This window comes from Platalea leucorodia, assembly GCF_965183815.1.
Source record: "Platalea leucorodia genome assembly, chromosome: 6".
Lineage (NCBI taxonomy): Eukaryota > Metazoa > Chordata > Aves > Pelecaniformes > Threskiornithidae > Platalea > Platalea leucorodia.
This window is the reverse complement of record NC_138828.1, coordinates 50,492,070-50,506,473: the sequence shown is the minus strand read 5'-3', so window position 1 is coordinate 50,506,473 and position 14,404 is coordinate 50,492,070. Positions and strand designations below refer to the sequence as shown.

General features: G+C 43.8%; 1 protein-coding gene across 11 annotated transcripts in view; it reads left to right on the top strand.

The window, feature by feature from the left end:
- IRF2 (interferon regulatory factor 2) overlaps positions 1 to 14,404 on the top strand; it is a 44,451-nt gene that overhangs the window by 14,623 nt on the left and 15,424 nt on the right. For 10 of the 11 annotated variants that reach the window (XM_082316225.1, XM_082316219.1, XM_082316228.1 and 7 more), the window contains 5 exons: positions 3,685 to 3,818; positions 4,794 to 4,901; positions 10,338 to 10,437; positions 11,050 to 11,226; positions 13,278 to 13,324. In XM_082316225.1, coding sequence (XP_082172351.1) covers positions 3,813 to 3,818; positions 4,794 to 4,901; positions 10,338 to 10,437; positions 11,050 to 11,226; positions 13,278 to 13,324 — 438 coding nt within the window. In that variant the 5' untranslated portion in view covers positions 3,685 to 3,812. The remainder of the gene's footprint in view (positions 1 to 3,684; positions 3,819 to 4,793; positions 4,902 to 10,337; positions 10,438 to 11,049; positions 11,227 to 13,277; positions 13,325 to 14,404) is intronic. The other variant, XM_082316221.1, reaches the window with a different exon arrangement.

Below are 14,404 nucleotides of genomic sequence, written 5' to 3'. Positions count from 1 at the left end.
TAAACCTTCGAGAAAGGTCAGAATAACTCCTCCATAAACTGTGGTGTCGGTGCATCTGTGGGCCATGCTTCTTGTGTGGGGCTTGGCTCCTCACAGGCTCCCGGTGGCCTCCCCTTCCAGGCAAATGCTGTTGAGTTGGGGTTAGTGTCTCACACGCTTGGCGCCTGTTTGGGAATAGTTTTATTGATGTCTTAATGTCTGTCGATACATTTAAACTCCCACCACTGAAAAGGCAACCACCCCTGACTACAGCTCCCTTTAAGAAAGAGGCAAGTGATAAAAATGGAGCAAAAAAAGAGAATGATATTCACGGAGCTACCAGCCTTAATACATTTGGAGGAGGTATGGTTAAAAATTGTGGCTCTTGAAGGTTCTGTGTCTTGTTAAGAATGGCAAGCGTTCATAAAATGAGTTCCCGGCAGGTAGCCCTACTTCCATGTCTAAATGAGCTCCCTTTTTCTTGTAGGGTGGAAAACTGCTTTCTTGGGTCCCATCTGCATTAGCAGTTGACTGTGTTTCTTGGCCATTATTCTTCCCTTCCCCCACCATGGGACAGTGCTAAACCAGAAGAAAAAACAAACAATTATTTTCGATGTAATGCCAGAAAGTTTGACTCCAGCATGGGTCTCTGGGAGTGTTAAGCATTTTCCCATGCTCTCCCCAAAGAGGTGCTGGGGTTCAGTAGAGTCCAACTTTGAAGCTGTGGTTTAAAAGCACAGGGGCTTCATTAGCGGTTTTGGATTAAGGGGTTCCACCCTATCCTCCACAGCCACTCGTTCCCACTCCCATGCCAGAGTGCCCTCCCTTCTCGGTTGTGCTGTCACGCACGTCTTTGAGCAGGATGAGAGCCATGATCCGGGTTCAAACAGACAGAAAAAGCCTTATGGAAAGAGGTATTGCTTGTAAGCCTGCTAAGTTCCCTGGTCTTGTTCACAAAGCTGCCTATGCAAAGAGCAGCATTAGCATGTGACAGAGTTGGGATGGGTCCAAAGGGTGGGGGTGATGGAGTGAGAGATGCTCCTTTGCTGCTGGTGGAGCTGGAGCTGCTCCTTCCCCCTGCAGTCCCAGCCCGCTCCGCTCCTCTCCCCTGCCAGCCCAGCCATCTCCAGCCATGGTCTCTCTGAGGCAGAGGAAGATGGTGCCAAGTGACCCAAGGCAGGCATTAAGTCATTTTTCTTCCAGTTAATCTGAGTGTGAAGGTCCAGGCTGGCAAAGGTAACCGCGCTTCTGGAGAGGTTTGCTTAGGGCAGCGGATGGGTGCCCACGGCTCAGGAGTTCACAGTAGTGGTGAAGAAAGTGGGAACTGGATGCCTTGGCAGCTCTGAAAATACTGGTAGGAGCCCAGTTGTCCTGATGCAAAAAATACAGACGCCTGCACATAGCTTCTTCTACATGTAAATGTGCAGGGGAAGTGCAGTGTTAACATTGACCAGGAATGGAAGATAGGTGCATAGGTGCTCCCAGTTTCACAGCCTGCTTCAGATTATAAACATTGATGTTTCGTTCTCTTTACTAGGATTGACTGTTCCTGCTTTTTCCTTTCTGCTGGGTACACTGGAGAGAGGCTGGAGCAAAGGAACTTGGCAGGCCTGCAGTTTTGTGTGGCTCACCTTAGTTTCTGGTTTTGTAGGTTTGCTTTATGATTAATTTATTCTGATGGAGGGTGAAGCTGGCTTGACATTAGGTGATGGCCCCTGAAACTTTACATGCCTTTGCTGCCTATTTTGGAGAATTTCAAAGGTCTTTACAAACTTGAATGACTCTTAATGGCAGAAGGCAGTTGTCCCCTACTCACTGATGGATGGACTTCAGGTTCTCCCACCTGGAGCCATCAAAATAAGACTCCCAAGTGCACTTATTTAACCCTGCTTAGGGACAGACAGAGGCTACTTTTAAGGCACTGCAGAAGTTGATGTTTCTTTCTGTAGAAATAAATCATGCATTTGACAGCTCTGGAGGGAAGCTGTAGCACCTTCATTTCCCACAGGCAATTACTCGGTAGAGTTGACTTGGTGTTTTCATCACAAGGATGTCATTGGCATGCAACTGCCAAAAAACCCACTGCATTTTAGCACTGTTGTGGTCAGTGCTGTCCTGAGGCAGACAGGTCTGGGGGTGTCTTCTGAAGGCATCGGGCTTTATTCTCTGCAGCATGTGCTCTTAGAGGAGCACGGGGTGTGTTTTGATGAGCAGAAGCATACTGTGCTTGCCTCCATGTGAAAGGTGTTCTCCCATAAGATGCCCACCGTTCCCTCCAGCTGGGCATCATTGCAGATTATTTTTAGCCAGGTTTAGTTTTACTTTCAGGTAAACAGATCTTGGGAGCCACTCCTCCCTTCTTGCAAGCCAAACCTCTTTTCTGATTACCTTGGATTGATTTGCCTTTGTGTGGAAGATGGATGTGAAGGTGTGTGCTGACAGCTGGAGGTGCTAATCCCAGAGGAGTCCCAGGGTGCCAAAAAGGAGATAAGCACTCCAGTATCTGCGGGAGAGCAGCTGGGGAAGCCCCTGGGGACGTGGGCGGGAAGAGACTGACTGGCTCGACGGTGCTGTTTTGGACAAGACCAGCTTCCTTGTAGTAGTGATGTTGGCAGCTTTCTCGTCTCCTGAAATGCATTGCTTTTGCACAAAGGCAGCTTCTGTTTCTTCCACGTTGCCTGTCCCAAGTGGGATTCATTGCTGCTGCTTTCAAGATGACTTTTCTCCCTTCTGTCTAATTTGTTCATTCAGATGGGCTTGAAATTTGTCTTAGGGGCTCATTACCCAGAAGACAAGACGAGTCCCACTGCTAAATGGGAGCACTCATGTACTGAATGCTGAAGATGATGCAATGTTTCCAAGAATTGTCTCAATGTGCATGCATCCTTAAAGATATCTTACAAAGAAATCCATCTATGATGATTGTTGCATCTACTTGTTTCTTCCTTGGCAGATGAATCGAAATTTGCTCATGTTTTTAGTACATTGCCATTTGCATTTTTCAGCTTTGACCCAACGTGTAGTGGGGGGAAGATAGTACAGATCTCCCGTACACGCTCTGCAGCCTGGATGGGAATCGTTGGTGCCAAGCAGAGGGGGCTGCAGTGGCATGGCCAGCTGCTCGCCACCATCCCAGGGGCCAAAAAAGATGCACCCATGTCACCCTCGCCCGGAAAACAGCTTCCCTCTTGAACAGAGAGGGCGTTTGCACAAGGGCTCAGGCGCTGTCAGGTTCTGGGATTGGCTGTTTCTTCGTGTCTGACGTGAATCTGAAAGGGAGCTGAGCAGTTGCAACCATTTTCAGAGCTATTTTAGAAATTCATAGTCACTGGAAAAGACTGCGGCTGAAGCGCGAATGACCAGCTCCACACAGTAGTAAATAAAATGCCAATATGTTTGGTAAGAGATTAGTGTGAGCATGGCTGCTGGTAAATTCTCTGAACACATCAAAGAGCCTTATTGTTGCAGTCAGGTTTTAATTCCTTATTAGTTTCAGGAAATACATGTCCTCAGAGCAATGAGAGGAAACTTTGAACGTTTTTCTTCCTCTTGTGCTGGGTGTGGGCTTGGTACTGCCTAATTGTTAGTCTGGCTGATGCCTGTACTCCCATAGGAAGCAAGAACCCATTTACATTTGTGTCATTGCTGTGTGCTTTCAAATACGTGGCCTACTCATTCTTTTCTCTTTTTTTTTTTTTTTTTAAGATCAAAGGTGACAAGAATAGCGGAGCAGAGAAGTTAAGAATGATGCAGAGAACACAGATGTGAAGAACAAAGGAGAGAGGAAGGAGCTGAGCCTGGTGCAGAGGGGGAGAGGAGAAGAAGCAGCCTAAATGCAAGTACTTGAACATGGAAATGATGGGTTGCAGGCTGCTTAACAGGAGTTTAATGCGTTGCTTTAATCTGCATCTAGTGCCAGTTGGCACTTTCAGAGCAGTGCCTGAGATAGGTTAATGTTTTTAAAATTTTCTGCCTTGGGTTCAAGACTTTGGACTCTTATGTCAATAATTTACAGCTCTAAACAGGGAAGTGGCATCTGGGTCACGTGTGTGTGTGTGTGTGAGAGAGAGAGAGAGAGAGGGAGAGAGAGAAAAAAGAAGTCAGTTTGAGTCTTAACTGAATAATATAATGTGGTGTGGTGCAGCTGAGGGGGCTGTAAAGCACTCACTTCCCAGCTAAGCAGTATCGAAATGTAAAATAGCAGCTAAAAGATCAGTGACTGGGTTGATCAGAGAAAGCTGGCGGGAGGGGGTCAAACTACTCAGCCAGAACCAAAGTGGTCTGATAAATTGCTATGATGTAAAATGTATTTTTCATAATTTTAGTCAAGTTTATGGGACAGAAACAGCCATTTGAAAGCACTCTCGTTAGCAGGTGCATCGTTTTAGCTAGTACAGTGATGCCTCCCACATGTGGATTTTTTTGGTTACATTTTTTTCCTTGGCAAAAAAAGGTCTTGTGCAAATGCAGGACGAGAGCCAAAAAGAGGTCTCTTCAGGAAAGTAATTATTTTTCTTTGCGGCCTCTGGTGTCCCGCCTGTATCAGCACACAAGCTTTTGCCAATATCATGTGTCTTCTTCAGGTGAAGGTTTTCCTAATCCAGGTGTACCAGAAGAGTGTTTTTTGCCATAGAGAACACTTTGTGATCTCCGTTCGTCTTAGGGGAGGCTTCTGCACAGATCCAGAGTTACTATTATATTTATAATTGTTCGATGCCTGCAAAGCTTTAATAAGTCTCTACTGTGCATACATGGGGAAACTGCCTGGGAGTTCTGCCTGGAAAACAAGTAACCTTGTCCCTTGTTCCCTGCAGCTCCTTCCCGGGCTGGTGACAATGCCTGTTGAAAGGATGCGGATGCGCCCCTGGCTGGAAGAGCAAATCAACTCTAACACGATACCGGGGCTGAAATGGCTAAATAAGGTAAGGGGTGCGCATGCACGCCTGCGTGTACATGTGCTGAAGAGGGACTTTGTAGCAGTGCCTGAGGTTTGGATAGGTAAATCAGCTCATTCCTGGTTTTCAAAGGGGTGACATGGGGAGGAAGGGCAAAGCTGAATGCTTCCTGCTGAACCTGTTCCTCCGGTGTCGCCTGCCAGATCTGTGGCACCCTGCTTTGGCCTGGTGGATTTGTGGCTCCTTTGAAAGCATTTTCCAACTCTTTGTTGTTGGAGCGAGCATTTCTGGAGACTCCGCTACCTTTTTTTTTTTTAAGCTGGGAACAGATTGCTCACCAAGTAGCATCAGAGGGATGTGAAAAAAATGCTCTCCCGAGGTGGAAGGCTATATTCTGTGTTAGACTCTGGGTTGAAGCAACGATCTCCTGTTTCAGACTTGTGTGACTTCTCTGATATTTCTCAACCTCGGAGATAACAGGGTAACTCTTCCCCTGCCAGACCCAAACGTAATATTCCTGGTCCTGAGCAGTAGACACTTTGATAGCACAAGCATGGGCTCCAAAATGTCAGCGCCCAATATGATTTTTTTTTAATTGGGTCAATAAAACCAAGGACTGTATTTGAGACTTTGAACAGTAGTAAACCCTGGAAATACTGCATGTGTTCTGCAGTATGCAGGAGAGTAATTCACCACACTGAAAAGCACGAAGCAGTTTTGGCTACAGAGGCTACTTTATATCAAAATAGGTGGAAATGCACAAAATCAGGTGCAGAAACATAGGAGCTGCCACTCTGGTTACGACACTAACCCAGTTAGTCTGGTATCCTCCCTACAGCAGTAGTTGTGGTGCTCAGGTGTTCATTTTTAGAGCTGAAAAATGGCAATTGAGATTACTATTTCTTATTTCAGCTTTCAAAGCTATAAATGCTCATGACTATAAAATTATTAGGAGCCCTTTAAATTTCAGCTACGAATCCTGTTTCTCAGGAACTTCCTGCATCAGTGACTCTCACATGCTGTGGCTGGGTAAATAAATATTGCTTTATCCATTCCCTAGTTAGCTTCCCTGTGAATTTGAGTAGGCCCTTGTTCTTGCATAATGGGGTCACAGCTGAAGAGGAGGAAGAGACCAGTTTTTACTGTTGTCTTTGTAATTTGAGTCCCACATTCAGGTCCCTATGGATTCTTCTCCTTGAGTATCTCTACTTCCGTGTCAGGTCTCTCCTGCTGACAGTCCATCTCTGCTGTCCTTTGTTGGGCATTCCTACCCAATCCTGAAATAATTTCTCTGCACTTAGTAGGGCACAGTATTTCAGATGTGAGCATATTACCCTTAAATATAATGTTGTCATCTGTAGGTTATGTTCGTATGACCTTGTTCAGTACACCCCAGGAATGTACTTGCCTCCTTTGCTCTGCAGCGTGAAAATGCTGCCACTGCGCTAAGGGCGTCATTCTTCCAAGTTCAACCCACCAGCCCATAAAGGCAGTTGCAAGGCATGTCATGTTGTTTAATGTTTGCAGCCCTCTGATCGTGGTGTTACAGCGGTTTCTGCCTTGTGCTTCTGGCATAAACTGTTTGCGTGCAGGAGTCGGTAGGAGATTTTGTCTGTAGTTAGCACATTCTATATTGACCACGGCTTGTCTCACAAATAAAGTATTTTGAAAAATCTTTTTTTTTTTTTTCCTAAAGCAAAGCCCTGGCTCCTACCAGAAACAGGATACCAGGCTAGGTGGCCTGCCTTGAGGTTTATTAAACTCTGATTCCCCACTTTTACCCTCTGATTTGGCATCATTCTGGGTTGCCTTTGTTGTGCTCAACAAACTAATTGCACTTCTGAGCATTTCTGTTTAAAAATGTTTAAACGTTCATTCCAACAATGAATCATTAAACCAAAAATATTTCTATTTTTACTGTAAATCCTGACCATAAACAAAGCCATGCATGGAATCAATGATACAGTGTCATGTGTATCACAGCCCATTTTGTACCCACAGAATTGATTCTGGAGGCTGTAGGATTTGGGGATTTGTATATTTTAATCAGAGTTTGGCAAAGGACAGTTCACAGTACAGAACAGAATGTGGGTCAGATTAGCAAGAGAATGGCACTCGTGTGTGTGCGCACAGCTTTCAAGGAAATAAGATTTAAATGCTAAAGAAATTATTACTACTCTGGGTTTGTCATTGGCTGTCTCTTCTTGGGGAATTTTTCCAGACTGAGAAAGGAATTAAACCTCTCTCAGTTAAAAATGACAAATCAGGTACAGCTGGCTTACCTAATTCATTCCCCTACTGTCAGTTAATCACGTTATACCTCCTGTTTTGTGTTCCCCTCCAGAACAGACCCCTCTCTACAGAGCTTAAAAAATAAATACTTGTGTACCTCCCTGGTGAAAATGTTATCCTGCTGAGTGGCATGAGGGAGGAAGGGAATTTCTTTACCTCCCCAGAGAGACAAAACTGGGAGGTGTGAAGGATATTACATCGTTCAGTAGAGGGCAGAGGTGGTGTGAGGAGGGGGATAATGAGACGTCAGTGTCCCTCATGGATCTGGAAAAGGAAATTAGAGTGGAAACATTCAGAGTACCTGTAACAGGAGTCGAGAGGCAACCTGCTGCTTTGATGGATGCTTGGAGTATTACCCTCCAGACGGATTCCGCTATTTAAAATTTGTCCTATGACTTTCTAGCTAGTATGTGATCCCATGGTCATTCACCTGCTTGGAGCATTTTGCAACACTAGGGTTGCAAGCGTTTGATACTATTTTCCTCTTCCTGCCTGTTTCTAAGAATGCAACACCTTTTCCCTTTTGATGTCCCCACTGGAGTTTCGGAGCAATTCCTCTTAGGCTGCAAAAGTTTTGTGGGTTGTGCTTTTGACTTAGGTGAGGCTAATTTTTAATAGAAACACAAGACTCCTACACAAATGTCCAGTGATAGAGTGCTGTACCAGGCAGCACATGGTTTTCCCAGTCTAAGAGAAAGCACTGATGAGCCTCTTCCTATTAAGGTCATTATTAGGAAGCATCGACTGAAGAAGGATATAGGTAAATGTTTGATAATGTGTGAAATCAAAAATTAGTATGTAAATAGAAAGCATCTAGGTAAACTAGAGCAGAACACAGAACCACGTGGTATTGCTGCAGTCAGCAGTCTTGCGGGATTTCAGAGAAGATTAGATATTTGATAGTTGATAAGAAAATCTGTGGTTTCTATATAGGTATGTAAAATTATCATGTATTATAAAATTACAATACATGTAGATTCTATGATTTTGTTATTTATATTAGAATTTGCTATAAGTCTGTGTGCTTCAAGACATCTGGGATTGGGAAGAACTTTCTGTAATGAGCAGAAACACTGTAATGAACACTTAAGACTGCTGTTCAGAGTGCCTTGGCACCTTCCTGTGAAGCAGTGAGTACAGCTGATGATGACAGGGTGCTACGTCTGGAGTCTCGTTCAGTCTGCTAGTTCCTATAGAACTTTTTGAATCATCATATGGAATATGAAATCCATGGTATAACCTGCGTGGCATTGTGTAGCGTTGTTCAAACCTCTCCCCATCACCAAGCATGAGAAGACTTTTTAACCTGGTCAATTCTTAAAGTTCTCGTTGATAGAAATTGTTTTCTATGGAAGTATGAATTTTTTTCCATGCTCATTATAGTCTATGGGAGAGTAAAGGCAAGGAAGCTTATTCTAGTTCTGATGAATACAGTAGTGCTGTGGGCCACAGGGTAGTGTGGTTGAGGCTTTCTTTAGACCACTTCTACTTGGGGAAAGAGGAGAGCATCTCTGTGGGATGATTTAACTATATAAAGGGGGAAGCGTAAGGAGGCAGAAGGCACATGAGAGAAGTGGTGGGAGTAGATTAAGAGGAAGAATGAGAGTGTGAGGGCTTGAAGGGGAATGAGGAAGGTATTAAATCTGTGCTTTCACCAAATTAAAGAAAAGATGAAGCCAAGCGAGAAGGGAAGAATGCAGTTCTGTACAAGAGAATGTAAATGAGAGAAAGGATTGAAGTCAAGAGTTGAAGGACGATACAAAATGCAGGCTCAAAAAAGAAAAGATAACATGGAAAGGAAGGGAAATAAACCTAACCTTGACATTAGTGACATATTAACCAGGCAGACAAGGAAGAAAAGTAGTTGTTGGAGGAAGGGGAAAGGGCAAAGGATTCATCTCACCTGACCACAGACATCTACAATGCAGTCATTTAAATGAGAGCTGGCTGCCTAGAGTTGTTTGTAGTCAATGGAGAGAAATAGGCTCATTTAGGGTGCAGTTCAGTTGGCATAGCTCAGGTGGCCACCTCTGGAGAAGGGTGCATTTTGCCCTGGAAGTGCTTTTCTCTTCACAGGCTGAGAAGTGGATCTAGTGGCAGTGTTTATAGTGCAAGATGTCTGCACGTGAAGCCAGATAAGATGTATTCCTCCCAATAGGGGAGAAAAAACAAGTGTTGTGGAACAAACTGCTTTTGTATGGCTTTGCAGAAATGAGCGTGAAGAATTCTGAAGCAGCCCTGTAGATCAGCACATAGGAATTCGTTCCCGTGTTGTATGACATAAAAGCACATTTGACCCAGCATCCATCTGGCCCAGTATCCTGTGTGCTAAGTGCTTGTGGAAGGAGTATAGGAAACATGCTGTTCAAGCTCTGAAAGCCTTTGGGCTCCCAGAGCTGGAGCTGCATCCCAAAACTATCATCTTTAATAGTCACCAGTGTGCTATCTTCCATGAGTTTTTCTGGTCCCTTTGGGAATCGGTTTATACTTCCACCACATAAGGCATGCCCTGGCTTAACTACATGTCATATGTTAAAAAAATAATTAGGAAAAAGTCTTCCTTTGAATTGCTTTAAATGCAATTCTCTTTGGCCTAAAGTTTCTAAACTAAAATACGTTCAACTATCTTCAATGCCACCACTTCACATGGGTGTCTTGTATTTTGTATCCCCACTGGAGAGATGTCTACAGTCGATACATTCATATGTCCGTTTGCTTGGCATATAAATTTGAGAGATTCCTTCCCTTCACCATGCTAGTATTTTACTGGCTGAATTTAAATCCCTTGAATTTGGTGTGTTCCTATGGTTGTTTAGTTTGATATCTAATTTTTCTAATGATAAAAGTGTCTGTGCTGCCAAAACTAGCCTTCGTTTGAATGTTTAGAAATGTGTAGCACTGCATGTTTTATCCATGTGTCAGCTTGAAAAGCTGCCAGGCTCGTTGTCTGTGAAGGGGCTTCTGAGTATTTGATATACTTAGGGCTGTATTCTGCTTTCGGTGACGCCAGTGAATATTTTCCTATTGAGTTCAGTGACAGTGGCACTGGGTTAGAAGGCAGCAAAACACTTGCAGATGCTAGAAGTGTGCTTTTAAATAAGTGACTTAGAGTCATCAGAAGATCACTCAAGTCAATCAGTGTTGGCATTTCCTGTTTGTTTTCCGTTCCAGGAGAAGAAGATTTTTCAGATTCCCTGGATGCATGCTGCAAGACATGGGTGGGATGTCGAAAAAGATGCTCCCTTATTTAGAAACTGGGCAATTCACACAGGTATTGGAACTCTTTTTCTGCAGGACAGATTTTCCCGTTGTTTTCCCTTTTAAAGTTACGTTTTCCTTCTTTCTTGTCTTTACTCTTACTAACACAGAGATTAAATTTAAGTTTCTAGATTTGTGGGAGGCTAAGTGCTTTTTTCAAGGCCTGCAATACTCTGCAGCTTTATTGAAGCACAATAACTCATTTGCATTGAGGAACACAGTAAAACTTAATTGATTTAAACGTTAACAAGATTGGGTTCAAAATTGTCGGCAGTAGAGCACACTCAGCACTTTGTAGACTTGGTCCCTTAGGCTTTTTATGCCTTTCTGTGGATTTGAGCCAGACATAATAAAGGTAAATGCTGTGCAAGCTTTTCCACATTGTTGTGGAGTCACATCTGATCTCCAGTGCCCTGGGTCTTTCTTGAGCAGAAACTGTTCATCATGTATTCTAGAAATGTGCATGGGAATGAGATCACAACACTCCCTTGCAACCTCAGCTACTGTTTGAATGCTTGGTGTGGGAACCGAAGGCTGATACCTTGAAGTTAACCTACGCTGTTATTAATTCGCCTTAGGTTTTCAGTTGCATGTTGTGTGTGCCTAACTTTCTTTTCTTGCTTAGGAAAATACCAGTCAGGAGTAGATAAACCTGATCCAAAGACGTGGAAGGCAAACTTCCGTTGTGCTATGAACTCTCTGCCTGACATAGAAGAAGTGAAGGACAAAAGTATAAAGAAAGGAAACAATGCCTTCAGGGTCTACCGGATGCTGCCGTTATCTGAAAGACCTTCCAAAAAAGGTAGAGGGGAGAGCTTGTCAACATGAAAATGGTGTTGGGGGCATTATTATTATTATTTTGGGGCCTGCAAAATGTGCCAGTTCTACTTCTGCTCTGAAGCTGGACATTTTTATCCGGATGTTCCCCAGAACTTAGGAACAGCTGTATGACAAATGGGCTACATTCAGTTAAGAGAACAAGCCACTGGGAGAGAGGATCGACGAGATGTGATACCCCCAAGATGGTGATGTGTGTAAATTGTGTTAGTTCTGGTAAAGCCGATGGAGTTGTGTTCAGATGCTAGTCCCAGGTCTCCTTCAGTGAAGGAAGATGATTAGGGGGATATTAGAGATCAGTGCATTTAACTCAGTAGGGCTCATTGAGAATACAGTGGCAGACGTTTTGGTATCTTTTTTCAAGCAAAGGTAAAAATAAACTGGCTCTCTGTTGAGCTGAGTGGGAGCATACACTCTCTGCTCAGAACATTAAGCTGTGGAACCACTTTAGTAGTTATGTAGCTACACTAGGCCATGAAAAACCAGCCCCCACAGCATGATAATGGTGAAATGGGAAACTATGTTTGAATCTGCAAATTTAGAGATTAAGACTCCCACCTACCAGGAGAGGACCTAACCACCAGGTCAATCTCATGAGTATTTGGTTTCTTATGAAGTAGAAACATTGGCTTCTTTATGGCTCATTGGCTTCCTTATGGCTTCGTTACTGGTTTATGGAGTAGAACGATGGCTTCCTTAGTCCTCTGGTGTCCTCTGGTGTCTAGGATTTTTGGACAAAAAGATAACCTGCAAACCAAATGCATGGTGTTCCTCTAAAATGCAGTTCCGTTCACCTGTAGCTCAGTTTGCCGTTTTCTTAAATTGAGACGTGAAAGGCACGTCTTCAGTTTGAAGTCAGTGTGATTAGAAATGATGAACTCTGGCATTTTTGGGGCAGAATCATACTATGAAAGGGAGATCAATCTGCAAAAGGTAGAACATTTGCTTTGAAACTGTTTCCAGTCTCTTGTCAATGGTGTATTTTGTATGTTCAGGCATATTTCCCTGAACCGTAACCTGTCCCATTGTGGTAGATTCCTCTCATAGCTGTAAGAACTAAAAAGTTCATTATGAAAGCTGAGATTCTGGAGATGGGGGCTGTAGCAGGAGAAGATTCTGCAGCAAGTCCAGTTACTATAAAACTCTGACATATTTTGGGCCCTGTATATATTCTCACATGCCCTTGCTACGTGGCATGTGGCTAAATTAATGTGTGAGTGAGAGCAAAAGAATTTGGCTGCAAACGTTCTTAATTCTCAGTGCTATCTTTTAGTAGAGATGGGAGAAATTCCTGGGACACGTCTGTGCAAACAGTGGGGTAGAGCTGAGCTTGCACCGGCACGTCTGAGCTTCCACATCAGGGTCTCGTCAGATCAGAGCAGGGGCAGCAATGCTGGGGTCTGCCAAGGCACGCGACGTTCTGTGAGGGTCATATGCTGTGTGGTTTTCTGGATTCTCAAGACCAGCATGACTGCATAAACCACTTTTGAATGAATTATAATATATATTCTGCCCCCCAGCTTGCAACTATTTACAAAAATATTTGGTGAAGCTTATTGTGATTTCTTTTCATGTTAAATCAATGAACAATCTCCCTTTTCCTATTGCTACAGTGAGAGTGTCACGTATGTGATAAGACATGTACTTTGATTTTTTTCCCTTTAAGAGTATTTTTCTCTCCCTTCCTTCTTTTTTTAACAGGCCTTGTTGCTTAGTTTGTCACTCTTCCATATTTTTCACCTTGATTTTTTTGACTGCAATTGCTTTCCTCAGTCCCGTTGTGGTTCTTTTTTGTAGCCCTTTAAAAACAAAACACAAAGCCAGAGTGTTCAAGGTGAATTTTTGACTGCCCAGGCCTTAAGGGGGTTTAAAATTAAGCAAAATGTGTTCTCCCTTTCCTAGGAGGTGCTGCCGTTTTGAGGCACGTTTTGGGGCTATTTGTTGGTGAATATAGAAAGTGTGAAGGATAACTCATGGCGCACAGGACTTTAAGAAATCTTCCTTCTGTTGTTGCAGGAAAAAAAACGAAGTCCGAGAAGGATGACAAATTCAAACAAATTAAGGTAAGAAGTGGCTGTTTAATAGTGTGAGAGCTTGTGAAAGCAATCTGTTGCAAATTTTTTTAATAGCCCCAATAGTATATTGTGGTGGATATTTGCATCTCTCTCATGCTTGTGGTTTGGTTAAGTAGCTACAGTTACATGGGATGTTTAGGTTTTTGTTTTTTTTTTTAAAAACGTGAAGGCTGTTAGAGCTGTGACTGACGTCATCAGTTGACACAGCCCTTGTGTTACAATGCCTGGAGGTTGGAAAACTGGCAGCCTCAGCAATACATTTGCCATTTGTTTGTCTGTGTAAGTAGAAATACAGTAATTATGGAAGGAATGCTTCTGAACAATAGAGCTAGCTTTTGGAGCAATTAATTTCTGTGCGTAAGGCATTGGAAATTCATTTTTGTTTAGGGGAGGGGGAGAAGTTCTGTCAGAGCTGCACCTTCTGCTCATGTTTTGTCAGTTAGAAGACCTCAGTTGTAAAGCTCCTCAGTCACTGCCTGAGATTTCTGCTTGTTCAGAGCATGGACCCAGACTGATGTTAGCTTTCCCTACAAAGCATGGTGTTTCCTAGCTTTCGCACCTCTGCCGAGCGCCTCTACGAGGTGGTGAGTATTACACACCGGCAGGATTTGGTCCGCCTTTCCTTTTTTCAGGAAGCAAATCACAAAGGTTTCAGACTTTCAGCCTTCAGTAAAGTTGGTGTTCTTTGGTTGCACGGAGCAGCTGTGTCTGCAGCAGAAGGGCAGCTTGGTCCCCTGCTGCTCGCTTGTGAAGGGATGTGCCACCCACGCCTGGACGCAGGTTCTGTACCTGCTGGCCAGGAGATTCGCTGGGCCAGATGAACCTGGAGGCCTGGGAAAACTCCTCCATTGAAATCAGGTTTGGAAGGCAGACGCTGTCCTGGTGGTTGTGACTCGTGGAGTTACACGTCAGAATACTGTGATTTTTAAATTGTCTTAAAGGAACCGCTTTTTAACCATCCTGTCAGGATGACACAGCCACGTGTGCTTGTTATAGCTCTGGTGGTAGCCTGTGTTCAGAGGGAGCCAGTAAACTCCTTTGGTCAGAGCAGAGTGGCGTGTGATGCCT